Raw genomic sequence first — 16,784 nt, forward strand, 5'->3', positions numbered from 1 at the left:
TTATGCAAACATAAGCTTAGTACTGCTTTCCACTCTTAAATAAATGGACAAACTGAGCATCAAAATCAAATTCTGGAGTAATACTTATGCTGCTTTATAAATTTTCATCAAGACAACTGGACTCAATGACTTTTCATAACCCAACATGTCTACAATCAATCTCAATATAGCTCCATGAGTGAAGTATCAGCAGTAGCTCTGATGGGATACCAATCAGATCTCTCTATCAATGTCAGCCAAGTGCCAGAGTGTTCAGTCATACACACCACAGAACATGCAGAAATATTGACAGACATTTACAGAAAGCTGAGTGATAAACTTCAACAGACATGAGACTCATAAAAGACATACTATGACACCAAGCACCTGCCACAAAGTTATAAGGTGGATGATTTAGTCATGCTTAACATCAAGAATCTTAAAATGATCTGCCCTGCAAGAAAACTTGATCACAACTTTATTGACTTATTTGAAATCATTACAGTCTGAAGGAAGCAATCATATAAGCTTCAACTATCTTCAATTTATCACAGCATTCATTCTGTCTTTCACATCTCCCTCTTGAAATCTTACACCAAATGTGAGAGAGTGCCACCACTGCCAGAGCCAGAACTGGTGGATGGAGAAGACAAATTTATAGTAGATGAAATACTTGACAAGCACATCTGACAAAAGAAAGTTGAATATCTAGTCTAATGACTTGAATGGGGACCACAAGATGACATGTGAGAATCTGAAGAAAATGTTGCAGATACAGAAATAATGAAAATATTTCTCAAAAAAGAGAAAATGTGAAATGCAACAAGATCATCAGTCTTAAAGTGCAGCAAACACTAAACATCTATCTTCAAAAATGCAAGATGCTCTATCTCTATAATGGACTAAACACCAACAGACATCTCATATGATTTAATGAAGCACTGAAAATAAAAAGAAGAGGTGCAAATGTTTTTTATTCAGATCTGAAGACTGCTGTCTACAGCAGACTTAAAATCCTGAAGGGCACAAAAAAAAAAAATAAAAAAAAAAAGAAAAATTGCCTGAAGGCCACAATCTAAGAGTGGGCATTATGTCATGCAAAAAATATTTCTTGTCTCTGAACAGAGTCTCATTGCTCCATAAAGTCCTTCAAAATGCCCTCAGTATCAGGTGAAAATTCACACAGTCTATGCTGCTCAGAGGCAAAATCACAAGTCTCATGCTGAACCAGAACAATCACCACAACTGCAGCCACTGTCTGAGATTGTATGTTGTCAGAGATGACAGCCCCACTGTCAGAATATTCTGATACAGCATGACTTTTCTTGCAGAAAGAGCTGACACCACTCTTATTAGTGATGCTTTCATCATCATCATCATCATTATTATTGTTGCTATTGGTGTCTGAGGTGGTGGAGGAGGTGGAGGCAGAGATAATGAATGGGGAATAATTATTGTTGAGATTACTGACAGTCTCACCAGATTGAGTAGCCTGCAGTGCACAGTGTCTAACAATATCAGCAAGAGCAGCTATCTGAGCTCTCTGGAATTGTGTCAGAGCTGTAGATTAATTAAGTTCAGCAACAAGCTGTTGAAGCTCATTGCAGTCAGACTGAGTGATACAACTCAATCTTCTATTGAAAAAGATCAGATTACAGAGATTGATGATCTGCTGGAGAGTCTCACTATTCTCTGTCTATCAACATACATCTGTCAGCACTATATTTATCAATAGAACTTGCTGGTAGCACATACAGAAATACAGAAACAATGTGTTTTGCAGCATTCTTCACACTTCTTTCTTTCTGAAAGAATGGCACAGAAAAAGTTGAGGTCTTTATAGTGAGAGAGGCAGCAGACACACAGAACACATCTATCAACAAACAGTATGTTAGCAAACAGCTGATACTCATGTCAAACAAACATGTCAACAACAGTATTATAAGCAAAAAGTTCACACAAACAGCAACAAGTTCTCATTGAAAAATGTGAAGACAGTAACAAAATAATAAAAGAAAAGCATCCACAGCAACAAAAAGTTCATGAAACATTAAGACAACAGAAATAGTCATGAAGATTGAGTATTATAATAAAGTCAACTACTGCATCAGAGCAGTAACTTGCACACAATAAGCAGCAAAGTAACAACAAACAACTTGTCCACAATATAGAATGTCTATCATTCTACATTCAACATGTTGATGAGACTCACAAAAGAGAGAACTTGATCATGGTGATAGAGAGACAGGCAAGCAACAGCAGACAGATGGATCAGATAAAAACACTTTCTTAAAGTAATGATGTTGCAGAAAAAAGAAGAGAAGAGAAAGAAGTATGATGGATTATAAATATTCTTTATTATTTACTCTGATATAGCACTAATTCCAATTGAGAAAAGACACTTTCAGCTTGATGAGAGTATTCATTTCAACACACCACATGTGACCCATCCAACTTACATCAGCATTCCACTTACATCACCACTGCTTATCTCACCACTCTGCTTATCTCATCATGCTGGCATCACTGCACCACATCTACACCCACACCCACACCCATATTACAGCTACACAACATCACTCAAGCCACCCATGTCTAACACTCAATAATGCTGCAAGCAGCTGAACAATTAGATATCAACACCTAATACTATACTGATAGCAACATCTATAGACTACAATGGTTGCTGGGGACAGCTTTCAACAAACAGGGGGGCAATTGTCATGTCAGGCTTCAACACTAGACTCTTTAGATCTTAGTAGCACACATCTTGCTTGTATATAATCCCTCAATGCTACCCTGTCCTTACATGGGTCAGCAATGAGCTCTATCTACTCATAGCATATATTATATACTTGCTTCCACCACACATTCCCTTATATTCTCTACACTAGTAGCTCATTCCTGTTCTGATTATACATCCATTAGACCTAGCTCCTCACAATCATTTACATTTGAAGATGCTCAAGTGTTTCTTGAGAAACATCTCTGCCACCCCTCTGCAAACATTACACAGATGCTGAAGAGAGACTGGATTTGTGATCTGCAACTGTGAGATGATCAGAATCTCAGATTGCATTGTACATTGAATTTGAAGAGTCTGATCATTCAAGAGATTGAAAAGCTTGTTCAGATCTTCTGCAAGCAATGTAAGAAGAGCAGTAATTTGTTTATAAATTGTGTGATTGTTCTGAGTCTTTTGTTTGAAGCTTGCATTAATTGTGTTCAGCATAGCAGCAGCCATTGTTATTTTCTGTGGATCAGTAAGTAATAATTTGAAAAAGTAAGAAGATTATAGAAATAGAAATTAACAGATTCTTTTGCATAGAGTTCTTTTATAGATGAAAGAGTCAATAAGCTGCAGATGAGCAAGAAGCTCTCATTTTTTCTTTAGCTTCAAAAATCACTGCATCTTCAGCTTCTGTTCTCTTTCTCTTCAGTCAGCAAGCTTCTGTCACTCATTATTACTGCTGTAAGATGACTATCACTTTCACTTTCTGATCAGCTCAAGCTTCTGCCACTTCTGCCCCCATCTGCTCTCAAGCTACAAGACTCTCCCACCACCTCATCACAGAAGCATTTGATGAGAAAGAAGAAGAAGATGAGAGAGATCATCAGACTGCTTGTTGTTAGAGACTTGTTACAATTATAAAGAAACTCATTACTCTCATTCATTTGATGATCTGCAAGCTAGCAGACTGTTAGTTGATTTTTGAGCTGTTAGAATATCTCCTGATTTTTTCTTTTTTTTTCTTTAATTAATGTCTGATCTTCAGACTGTTAAATTTTAATAAATACTTAACTGCAAAATCTTGAGTTTTAAAACTTTAGTGATCTTGATTTATTTTTGACTGTCTACTTACATGCTCATCTATGACATCTTAAAATAACTGTAAAATTTCTGAATAGATTACATTAGCAATCTTGCACTCATAACTCTCTGCATTCAGAACTGTCAGTTCTCTAATGTTAGTAGCTTGTGATAAAGCAATGTAAAGCTGGTCATGCACAAAAATCAGAATGTACAGATTCACCTCAACTGTATCAAGAGATTGGCTTTGTGATTTATTAATTGTCATGATGAAGCAGAGTCTAATGGAGAACTGCTTGCAGATCAGTATAAAAGACAGATTACTCTTATTTGAATTAATTTCTATATGTGAAATGAAGTGAATAGTCTCTGCTCAAGAGTCTGTAATAATCCAGATCAGAATGACATGAAAGTTCATACACTCAACAGTTAGACAGATTTCATTGCACAGATTTTCTCACAGATATAAGTTGTGGATGAGCATGATTAAAGCTTCAATCTTAAGCTTGATTACTGCAGATGACAAACTGCTAGAAATTAATAACTGTAGAAATTCAGATCTGTAGTCAACATCTGCTTCTTCTGACATGTCTGACTCAACTGTATTCATTAAGTAGTAGATGTGTTTCTGACTCACAAGCTTCTGCAAGCAATTCTTGTTGATCTTCAGTATAACATCATTTAAGCAAGTAAGAATCACACAGTCTGTGAAGAAATTGGAGTCATGATACACATCTTGAAGTCTCAATTGAGAGAAAATTTATTTGCATAGATTCTCAACTGTATTGATCATCAGTATGTAGTTCAGAAGCTCTATAATACTGTTCCAGTAATTCTCTTGCTTGTAGAAAAGTTCATATAGTTACTTAACATACTGTACATTGAGCTGGTTGTCTCTCAGCTGCATGTTCTGATAAAGCTGTAGAATCTGAAACTTGAGTCAGAACAATGAGCTTTGAAGATAATGAAGAATAATCTGACTCTTGTCACTGTGCTTAACTATCAGTAGTGTTTGTGCAAAGTCACTGCTTATTAAAACAGAAATGTCATTAAAGAAAACTCTTTCTGAAGTGTTATAAAGATTGCAGAGAAGCTGGTGAACAGTCTCAGAGTTATAATAAGACTGCATTAAAATCTCATCTCATATAATGAAATCTGTAATTTGTAAAAATCTGTCAATAGTAAAAGTCTTTGTAATATTTATAAATGAATACAGATCTGAATTAATGAGAATTCAGAACTGTGAGTGAGCAGTTAAATTATCAGACAACAGAAGTGCAGCAATACTGAAGAAAGTCATGCATATAATATTGTAATCTTATTGAGTGAGCTGGCTGTATAATGTCTGATAGATATAAATCTTACTGATTTCATCTGAACTCTGAATGTAAAAGAGTGAATCTGCTTCTCAACTCTTAACAGTCTGTAATATCTGATTATAACAGACACACTGCTCAGTATTAAAAGTATCTGAATTCAACTGCTCAACAGGTGGCTGGTTGTAACAGTTACAGATGCTTAATACTTCATCAATATTACTTCAGTCTGTGATTTCACCACTGTCTATTGTATAGCATTGTATATTTCTTTTCTAGTCTAGTCTCTATCACATATAGATCTCATCTATAAAGTCTGATGATTCTCAATGCCTACTGGCATCAGATCCACTGTTGTACATATATATAAATAGTCTAGTTCTCCTTCAGTAGAGAGACCAATTCATCTTTGATTCTCATATCACATCTGGTAGCATGTCAAGTTCTTCTCATTGAAAGTGAAGCTTTTTTAGTGAAGTGAACATCTCTGATGAGGTGGTCAAAAGATTCTGTCTTATGATTTGAGAATCTGCTTTTGCTACTCAACTTGAGAACTTCAAAAGATTGCCAATGAGACTTCTTTTTATGAGACTGTCTCAACAAGTCAGAATCTTAACAGAGTTTTTTCTTTGATGATAAATATCTCATTCTTTTCAATCAGATTCATGCAGCATGACTGCAAGATAACTGTTTATTATACCTCACAATAACTATCAATTCTCAATATCTATCATTGCATCTATGTTGGACAATATCAAAATAACTTTCAGTCTTGAAGTCTCAACTGGCTCTGAAGTCTCAATTTCTATTTCAAGTTACTTTGCTGAATCAAATCTTCTGAATCATCTGACAATTTGTGATATATTGACAGTTTTATGAAAATGCATGATCAATAATAAAGTGTCTGCTGCAGTGAGTAAACAACTGGAAGCAGCTTTATGCTTGTTCAGAGCAGAAGCACAGCATATCAGATAATAAAAGAGAAAGATTCAAGCTGATGAAATTTGAGGCAACATGAAAAATGAAATCTGATGCATGAGAGAAGAGATGATTGGGTGATTAAATAACTTGAAGAGATGGCAATCTGTCTTCATCAAGCAATTGAACAGACAGACACAGTCTACATCATTCTCTAATGCTTCAACTGCTGGTGTACTGGTTGTGAACATACTGATCATTAATGCATCAATTACTAACAGAAAGATATCAATCTGAAAAGTCTCTGAACTTGAAAAATTAAAAGAATATAATGAAAAAATAACTGATGATGTAGTCAACAAGTGACTTTCCAAATGTCAATTGTACTGAAATCAAGAGAAAATCTCATCAAAAAAGAAGCAATCAATTCTCAGAAAGTTGCTCTAGTCTCAATCTGACTTACTGAAAATACAGTTCAATAATGAGCAGCTGAAGAAGATCTAGCAGACTGAGATCTGAATAATCACATAATGTCAATAATGTGACAAGAATTTAAAAAATGAATCACAACATAATACTCCAAGCTCAACACTGACAACTATTAATGAAAGTGTCTCATGAATATCAAGCAAAAAGAAGATGTTCAATTCTTCTTGATTGAACTTGATCAGGCATATATTGAACTCAGATACTCTCTATCAGAATTTGTCTATATTCAGTTACTATTGAACAGACTGAAATCTGATGTTCTAGCAGAATGAAAACAAGAACATTAAAAGCTGATGACAAGAGACACTATTGTGAAAGTATTGAAAAACATAGAAGAAGTTATGGAGATGGTGAGAGGCTGATCAGCTTGAAGAAATTATGTCAAGACTCTCAACTCTGATGCAATGAATCTGAGTGTGATGAACACAACTCTTGACAATATAAAGATTGACAAAATCAATGCAATGCTTCAAAAACTGAATTCTCCAAAGAAGAACTCATGAATGTGGCAACTGTGATGCTGTAGAAACAAAGCTTGTTATATTTGTGGTCTGAGAAGCTACAGCATGGGCACATGCTCAGATAGAAAGAATTCAGATAAGAAACATTCAAGAAGAAAGAGAAAGAAAAAGAACAATGCAAAATCTGAATTGAGAAATGAGAGAAGTCAGTAAACACAGAGGCACTTGCTGATATTCTTTATGAAGTTTCTCAAATTGATGAGATTTTCAATCTCCTCAACTCACTGAATCCAGCAGAAGTTCTTAAGTTGAAACTCTCTGATACCAAAATAATTTTAACAGATGTCAAACATCTCAATGCTGCAGAATTGAGAATGATGCTTTATCAAGAAAAGATAGTAATGCTGAATTCTGATAGAGCTGAAACAGTTTGAGTTTTATTGAATTCAGAAGCATCAATCAAGTTTGTCAGTTAAGATCTAGCAGCAAGAATAGAAGCAAGACTCATTCTCTCAAGAAAAGTCATTTAATTACTGAACAGAGAACATATGTGGTTCAATTATCAGATCTATCTCTATCTTGAACTCAGCTTATTTAAATGTCAAATCACTGCAAGAGTTCTCAACAACTTTAAATATAATCTGATTCTTGAAAAGATGTGGCTGCAGCATTGAAATCTGCATATAAGCTGAAAATTGTCAACAATGTCAATCATCAATCAAAAAAAGCAGTGCCACACAATACTGTCTTGTGACATGCAACAATACATACTAGCTGAAGCTGAAAGGCTTAATCTAATAATGACTCATCAGTTAGCATGCACACTTTGAAAGTCTATAATGGAGTGTTTTCTATATGTGCTCAAGAAAAAGAAAGAGAAAGAGAAGAAGAATACTTCTATCAAGAATTCTAGATTGAAAAAGTTGCTTGATAACTATAGTGATGTTTTTCAGAAGAATTTACCACTGAAATTTTCATCAGATTGACTGTTTAAAATGAACATTAACATGAGAGATTCAGATCTGATAAATATCCACATCTATTCTCTATTGCAAGCACTTCTGAAAGAACAGAAGTGGCAAATCAACAATTTTTTGAAATAAGAACTGACTCAATCATCAGCTAGCTCTTGAGGTTTTTCTGTTCTATTCATGAAGAAGATAGAAGAAGCATGATGAATGTGTGTTGACTATCAAGTTTTTAATAAAATCATCAAGAAAAATAAGTATTTATTGTCTAGAATACAGAAATTGCTGGACACTATTGAAACTGCAAAGATCTTATTAAAAGTTGACTTAGCAGCAGATTTCTGACAAGTTCAAATGAGTGAATTATTAATAGAAAAGACAGTTTTCAATACTCAATGAGAAAAGTATGAGTTTCTAGTAATGTCTTTCAGACTCATAAATGCTCCACTCTTGTTTCAAACAATAATGAACATTATTCTAGCAAAGTATACCAGTATCTTTTGTCTGATGTATCTTGACAATATTATCATTTTTTTAAAATCTGAGAAAGAACATCTCAAGCACTTGAAGAAAGTATTCAACAAGCTTCATGTGCATAAGTTATATGCTAAGACATTCAAGTGCATCTTTTTGAAGAACAAGGTCAAGTACTGTAGTCACATTATCAGAAAGAAGATCATCCAATCACTATCAGTAAAAATAAATGTGATTGCAAATAGTCTGTGCTGAGAACATGCATGAAGTTCAGCAGTTTTAGATCTGTCACATTTTATAATAATTCATAAAGGACCTTGTGGAGGACTGCTGCGCTTCTATCCGATCCTTTGAAGAAGTGAATGAGAAATTGAGAAAAGAAGGAAGTTTTGTCTGATAATCCTAAAATGCATCTTGTCAGATATCATTTCTGAAATTGTGTGAGATGATAATAAAGAATTCTGTCACAATTCAACTGGATAGAAACAAAGCTTACATAATCAAGACAGACACATCAGAATGAGCTGTTGGCTGTGCTCTTTATCAGATGAGAGATAACAATCTTCTCCATTCTGTTGCATTTAATAATAAGAACCTTTTGGGAGCTGAACTGAATTATTCAGTTCACAAAAAGAAGCTTTTAGCAATAAAGCACATGTTGAAGATGTTCAATCAGTATATCAATAACAGAATGCAGATTATTATAGTCATTAACTACAAGAGTCTGCAGTATCTTCAGACAACACATAAGCTGTTGAAACATCTCACTCATTAAATCATCAATTTTCAGAAATATGATCTGTTAATTAAATATTATTCAGATAAGAAAGCTATTGTTTTTGATGCTATCAGTAGACATTTCAATTTTCTTGATCAAGAACCAGCCAATATCACTTAAGAAGAGTCTTTTGCCACTCTCTACAGATGTGCAGAGAAGAAGTAGTATGAAACAATAGTGATTTATCTTCAATTAAAACAACTGCTCAATAACCCAACACTTCATCAATCAGTTGAGAAGATGAGTCATATGTTCCAGTACAGAAAATTGAATTCAAGTAATAGATGTGATGAGATGCTTGTTCAGATTGTTAACAAAAATACAGAAGCACTGTATATTAAAAAGTCTTTTTGAAGTGACTTAATTCAATAAATACACAATGAATTTAGTCATCTCAGATGTCCAGAACTTCTAGAAGTTGTCTGATTCTGCAGCTACTGACTCAATATGAAGACACAAACTCAGAACAAGATCAAGCAATGTCTGAATTGTCAAGTTGTGAAAGAATCAAGAAAGAATTTGAAATGTGGAGAAGCTCAGCACATGATAGATATGAGTATAAAGTCTTTCAAGAGGTGAGCCATTGATCTTATAGAAATCTTGCCCACAACACTCAACAGAAATTAATAAATTATAACAGCTGTCAATTATGCAACCAGTTGACCAATAGTCAAATCTCTCAAGAAAGTGACAGATGAAGAGATTGTGAAGTTTATTCACAATAAGATATTTGTTAACTTTGATGCATCATGTGAATTGTTGTCAGATAATAGTGTCAATCTTCTGTCAGGAGCCATTCAATACTATACAATAATGTTAAAGATAAAGCACTGCATGATGACATCTTACCACCCACAAACAAACAGAAAGATTGAGAATCTAAACAGTTTTATCAGTAGAATGTTAATAAAATATCTTCTCAGCAAGCTAATTAGACTTTGAGATGAGTATCTGTTGCAAGCTTTATTCACCACACACATACATTTATACACAACAAATAAGCTGAGCTCCTTCTATCTTCTATATGATGTGCATTCATGTATTCTGTCTGACAATAACAAACCAATTCCAGATGATGTCCCCATCAAGAACACAGATGAGTGAATTCAGAATGTCACTCACACACAGTTATTAGTGAACAAACTCCTCCTCAATCAGACTATCAAATCAAAGCATATACAAGATAATATAGTCTGTGAAACAGATTTCAAAGTCAGAATATGAATTCTCATTCAGAATGAGAGTCCAGAGAAGTTTCAACCACAGTGATTTAATCTCTATCAAGTGATTAAATCACACTCACTTGAAACATACACATTGGAAGAATCAAGCAGTTGGATTCTAAAGAATCTTATTAATGATTCAAGATTGGTAAAGACAGAGATAGAGAATTCAGAAGAATTATAATCTTCATCAGTGATGACTTGTGCTCTAAAGAAGAAGAGTCTGTCAGTTGAAAGATCTATAGAGGTACAACATATTGTGAATGTGTATGAAGATGAAGTTACTTTCTATCAGAAACTATCAACAATCATCAAACACAAGTGAAGAAAACTTGAAGATGATTTAGAGAACAATTCAGCCACTGATAGAAAGAAGAGAGTGGTTATGTGTAGTATTATCAGAAAACAAGATTAACAGAAAGATGATACTGTCTCAAGAAGTAATCAGCTCTCTTACAGATCAAGCAGTAAGTGTAAAACTCAATTCTGTACAGAAAATTAAAATGAGTTGAAACATTCATTAAAATCAGAACAGAAGAAATCCAGTGATAAACAGAGAAACATCTTCAATAATGATGCATCAGATAGAGTAGAGAGAAGAATTCAATTTATTACTGATTTGTTTGATGAACTCTTTGCTGTTGTGATTTAGTTAAGACTCATGATTATAAGTTGTTAAGTGATCATTCTAGCTACAATGAAGTTAAGAAGAATGAAAGACATTAACAAACAGTTTCTTGAATTTTCTATCAATTATTTTACTCTATCTAGAAAAACAAATGAAGTGCCCAAAGACACACAACTCAGATCAGAGAAGAGTCTACCAATTATAATCAGATTCTGATAACTTCACAAACTCTTTCTCCTCCACAACCTCCTCCAATTTCTTAATACAATCAAGAATCTTATTGTAAACAAAAATAACAGCCACACCAGCAGCATGAAGTTGTTTGACATCATCAGTAGAGTTCTTTAGAGAGCTCACAAAAGACTGCAAATCAGAATACAGCTTCAAGAAAACACACTCAGATGTCTTATCAGTGTGGGCAGGCTTGATCTTTCTCTTGATTGGAGTAGGCTTGTTCTTTAATGACTTAGTCTTTAAGAAACACAATGAACAGAAAGATTTCAGATCAGAATCACTGTCAGAAAAGAAGTCAATTTTAAAGTCTGAATGAAGAAAGCAGAGATGTGGAGAATTTAATCAGATACAAGAGACACAGACTTCTTTATCAATTTTCTTATTTGTCAGACTTGTGGCAGTGATGCAAAGCTGAAAAGAACTGTTGCTGTGAGAGCACAAAAGATAAGATTTCTCATTAATCTTTTCACAAGTGTATATGACAACAGCATTTGTTTGCAGGCCCCTACCAATAGACTTGATGTTGAGAAGAAGACTCTCAGGAGAGCTACTTCACTATTGAATAAATTGAGTTATAGTGAGCTGATTAATAGCTTGAGCTGCTTGAGTGGTAGATCTGACAAAGAAGCAACAGAAAACACAGACTGTAAAATCTAAAATCTTATAGACAGCAACATCAGTATCAAAAAAGACAGTCACAGTGTGATGAGAAAGATCAGCAATTAAATTGAGATTTGAAAAAAAGAGTGTGACAAAGTTGTTACAAATCAAACCACCATTGGCAGATAGAATTTCAGATGAAGGTTTGGAATTCTCTGATTCATCTCAGATTTTGATATATCTGAAAATGCTGAATTAAAGAATCAACTCAACAGATTCATATCTGAGTTCACTATTAGAAACTTCAGTGGCATCAGATTCAGATTCACAAACAAACAAGAAAGAAGTAACAATCTGATCAGAGACAGTAGAACAAACAACAGATTGTGAATCAGTATCATTAAAAAGATTAACAATGTTCTTGAGATGAACATCAGAAGTCTTGATCAGAAAAGCATAAGAAGAAACTCAATTGAAACATTTCAGCAAATCAAGAAATTTATTCAGCAAGAGATTATAGATAATAGATTCAACATTCAATTCACAATAAAGCAGAAAGTCAATCAGAGATGTATTCTGAAGCAAAGAATCATGAGAATTAAGAGATTTTCAACAAGATAACAAAGATGGTGATATTAACTCCAATTCTATACTACAAAAGTCATTATTGTCACTAACAGAGTCAGAAGTGATACCAACAGCAGAGTTAATAGTCTTTAAGATGACAGCAGAATTGATTTCAGCTGAAGAAATAGAACTAGCAGTTGAGACAATGAACTCTTTAATTCAAATAACAGAATTCACAACAGATTTCTTGATATCAGCAGACAGAACAGCAGACTCTTTGATTTGAACAACAGAACTTACAACAGATTTCTCAACAGAGACAATAGATCTCTCAAGAGATCTCTCAGTAATAACAACAGACTTTGCAATGAATATTGAAAGTTGGAGTGTAGGCTCTGACTCTGTGTCACCAGAATCATCATTATCACTGACATTATCATTCACAATATGAGTTTTAGCAGTAAGATCAACATCAATCATTTCAGTATCTGCACCATCTTCACTATTCACAAAGAGATTGGGAGACAACTGTTGCTTATCAGTAATAGCAGTAGAAAGAAGATGCTTGCAATATTCAGCTTTACAACATCTTTTCTTTTCCAATCAAGATGACACTACTCAGAAGATAAGTCTATGAGAGCAACAGATCTGAGAGAAGAGTCACTTATCAACTTGAGTGCAACAGTTCAGATCAGCAAGATCTGATACAGATCATTTATGACTCAATTTATGTCTGCAGCTCAACAGAGAACTATCAGCAGTAGCAGAACATTTGAAAAAAGAAGTTTTAGATGATCTTGAAGACATTTTAAAAAGAAGAAAATAGAATATAATCTTGAATTGAGATAGATGATGAGTGAACAAGAGCAGCAACAATAATGGGTCTTTGAGAGATATAGAAAAAGAAACTGAGAATTGATATACAACAAGACAAACAACAGAGACAACAAAAGAATGAAAATAGATAATGAATAACAAACAAGAAGAATAAACAATCACAACAGAAAAAGAAAGAGAAAGAAAGAAAGAAGAGAAGAGAATTTGTTGATATCAGACACATATTACTAGATTGAGAACAGCTGGTGCTAGTAATCAATTAATTATATAAGAAAACAACAAAAACATTAACATTATTAATAGTGTCTTACCAGCAATAAATCTACAAAATACTGTATGTGACATGTGATTCTGACAACCCCCTCAAGTCTTTCTCCTTTTATTAGAGACAAGTTTACTCAATCTACTCAACAGACTCCCAATCTAAGATCTTTAGAAACAAAGTCTGATCTGGTAGGGGAGAATATGATTTCAGCACTATCTATTATATAGCATTATATATTTCTTTTCTAATCTAGTCTCTATCAGACATAAATCTCATCTACAAAATCTGATGATTTCTGATGCCTACCAGCATTGAGCCCACTGTTGTACATATATATAGATAGTCTAGTTTCTCTTCAGTAGGGAGATCAATTCATCTTTAATTCTCATATCACAAGTCATATATGAAATCTGGAACATCAAAGCTCATAAGAGATTTGCTGTACTTATCAAGAGTTTTGTCAATTAGATAAAGATTATAGTCATAATGTGAGTCAGAGATTTACAGAAGAGAACTGATAAAGTGCTTTAAGTATTGAGAAAGATCATTATAAATGGAATTTTTAAACTTCTCTCATAAAGCTGATGAATCTGCTGGTATTTCAAATATAAGAGTCATGATGAATAGATTACAGAAATTATAATCAGTCTTGAAGTTCTTTGCTTCTTCAAAGATATACTCTCATTTCTTATTGTTCTCAAAAAAATCTAACACACTGCATGCAGCTCTGAAAATAGAGTGCATAACATTATCAACAGTCTGCAAATGCTTGTAGCTCTTGAAATCTGCAACATTAATAAGAAGCATACACAAATAGAATCATTCATCTTAATCTGGAGTGGTGGTATACAGTCTATCAAGTGCAAATTCTCACTGACACAGTGCTCAACACTTGCTTCACTGTTTTCAAATGTAAAATTGCAGGAATCTGTTGTATGTATATTTCATACTTTCAGAATGACATTCATATCACTTGAAGAACTGCAAAAGCATGCTTGTAGAGCTGTTCAGCTGCTGTTGAAGCTGCTCACCATTCATATCTGACTGGAAAGTAACTGTATGCTGACTGGAAAGATGAAACAGAAGCTATTGCACTGATGAGAACTTCTCATACAGAGAGTACTTAAACATCTGTCAGATAGTCTCTGACAGTTCAATATAGTAATTATTAAAATAATTTAAGATCTCATTTCAATTCTGAGTCTGTTCTGCCTCTCTGACATTCTCTTATATCTGCACTGCTAGTTAATTCAAGTCTGCTTGAGCTTCAGTGGCTTCTGTTGTGAAAGTTTCAACAATCTTAACTGAGATGTGGTCTCCATCTTTATAAACATATTTATTGATGTACTTAACAGCAGCAATGTTTAAACATATTTCAACATTAATATGAGCTTTGTAACACCAGCTCAAGTAAGAGTTGTAGGGAACTACTCAACAGTTGTCAATTGAAATCTCTCATGTACTCACTCATTTCATAAAAACTGTTTGTAGATTGTTGAGACACTTATACTGCAGATAGCTGTCACACTCCACAGATGTGAACTTGCAGAAGATTTTTGAAAAGTATTTACTGCACATAAACTTTTCAGTTTATTGATTTTTCAAAACACAAGATGCATTCTGATTGTAATCTACACAAAAATCATGAATCATACATGTTTGCACAATCTGACAAAGCTTGTCATACTCAGAACTGAATGATGGAAGCTGTGCTCAAACAATATTGTTAATGACATCTGATCATAAAAATTGAATCTCATTCTCAATTCAAAGAATCAAGTACATATGCAGCAATTCATGCTTCTGATATTCAATTATGTAAACATAATCTTGAATGAGTCCAAATAGACTACTCTTTTTGATCTCATGACACATGAAGCTCATCTTAAGATTGAAAATGTGAGAAATAAAATCTGATTGGTTATTGAACTGTTGACTGTCAAACAGCACATTGTGAATCTTCTTCCAATTTAAGTTGACTGTAAAGATAATAAAGAAGCTTGACTGACCAAATGCTTTATAAATCATTATGAAATTCTGAAAAAGTTGCACCATGTAGTGGTCACTATCTGTAAAAGATAATGATAGTATGATACATTTATCAAGCTCAGAATTATGATTTTCATTCTCTCTAAGCACATCTGCTAAGTCTGCAATATGAATTAGCTAAACTGCAAACTGTCAGTAATCCAGTCTACAAATTACTAACCCATATAAAGATTCACTCAGATTTCATTCTGATGTAACTTAATTCAGTAAAGACATTTCTGCTCAATGCATGTTCAGACATCAATCAAATATTGCTGAAAGAGCTGTTCAGAACAAAAGATCTGTTTAAAGATATCAACTCAAACATAAAAGTAAAATCAATAAAACACCAACTGTGTGAGCTGTAAGTATTGATGATCTCTGAAACTATTGTTTAATTGCATTTCTCAATGCCAGCTGGTATCATCATGTGGAAAAAGAAGCACATAATGTAATGATAAATAATTACAGTTGCTGAAATCAATTTGTGTGAGATCTTCACATTGATTGAGCTGTAACTGAAGTCAGACATTACAGAAAATGTAGTTTATTAGATTTAATAAATTTGAAATAACTGCTGCAATCTCTGTAGCAGTGAATAAATTCTCTCTGTATTAATTAATGTGGCAAGACATAACTAACTGAGCATCTGCATTAAGAAAAAGATCTATATTATCATTATCAGTAGCAAGCTGATTCTGAAGCCACTCTCACACTGTCATGTACATTGCAATGTAAGAGTTATTGCACTCATAAAGCATGTCTGTCAGACTCTGCAAAAGATTACAGTCTATACTGATGTTTCAGCACCAATGCAAATCTGTTGCATAGTTTGAATTGTAAAATCACATCTATAAAAGATCAACAGTACATGTATAAAGAAAAAGTGAAATGCATCTATGCAAATGTAGACTCTTCATCATCTGTGTTGTGTAATGATTCATGAAGGTGGTACAGACCTCTCTGTATCTGAAACATGCTGAATCAATCCAACACTTGATTGTCTAACTTGAGATATATAGATGTGAATGTCAAAATACAGTTATAATGATAAATGTCTCTCTGAAATGTGTTTGACACTGTATCTCAGTCAGTAAGCAGTCAGTGAAGAAGTTCTGAAGAATTCTTAAACAGTGAGAGCTGAATATTGCTGTCTTTACAACAGCTATTGAATTTTGGATTGCACTTATTATTATTGAAAATTCATT

At 33.7% G+C, this 16,784-nt stretch overlaps 2 protein-coding genes across 2 annotated transcripts; both read right to left on the reverse strand.

Annotated features, from left to right (window-relative positions):
- Positions 1–1,108: 1,108 nt before the first annotated feature.
- Positions 1,109–1,765, reverse strand: UREG_04586 (uncharacterized protein; the record flags this gene model as incomplete). Its single annotated transcript, XM_002545023.1, has 2 exons — positions 1,109–1,539; positions 1,735–1,765. The coding sequence occupies 2 exons, from the start codon at positions 1,763–1,765 to the stop codon at positions 1,109–1,111; spliced, it is 462 nt and encodes a 153-aa protein (XP_002545069.1).
- A 1,008-nt stretch (positions 1,766–2,773) lies between these two features.
- Positions 2,774–3,223, reverse strand: UREG_04587 (uncharacterized protein; the record flags this gene model as incomplete). Its single annotated transcript, XM_002545024.1, has 2 exons — positions 2,774–2,778; positions 2,932–3,223. 2 exons carry the CDS (start codon positions 3,221–3,223, stop codon positions 2,774–2,776), a joined length of 297 nt encoding a protein of 98 aa, XP_002545070.1.
- Positions 3,224–16,784: the final 13,561 nt, after the last annotated feature.

The sequence above is a fragment of the Uncinocarpus reesii genome, genomic scaffold (genome assembly GCF_000003515.1).
Source record: "Uncinocarpus reesii 1704 scaffold_2 genomic scaffold, whole genome shotgun sequence".
In the NCBI taxonomy this organism is placed as follows: domain Eukaryota; kingdom Fungi; phylum Ascomycota; class Eurotiomycetes; order Onygenales; family Onygenaceae; genus Uncinocarpus; species Uncinocarpus reesii.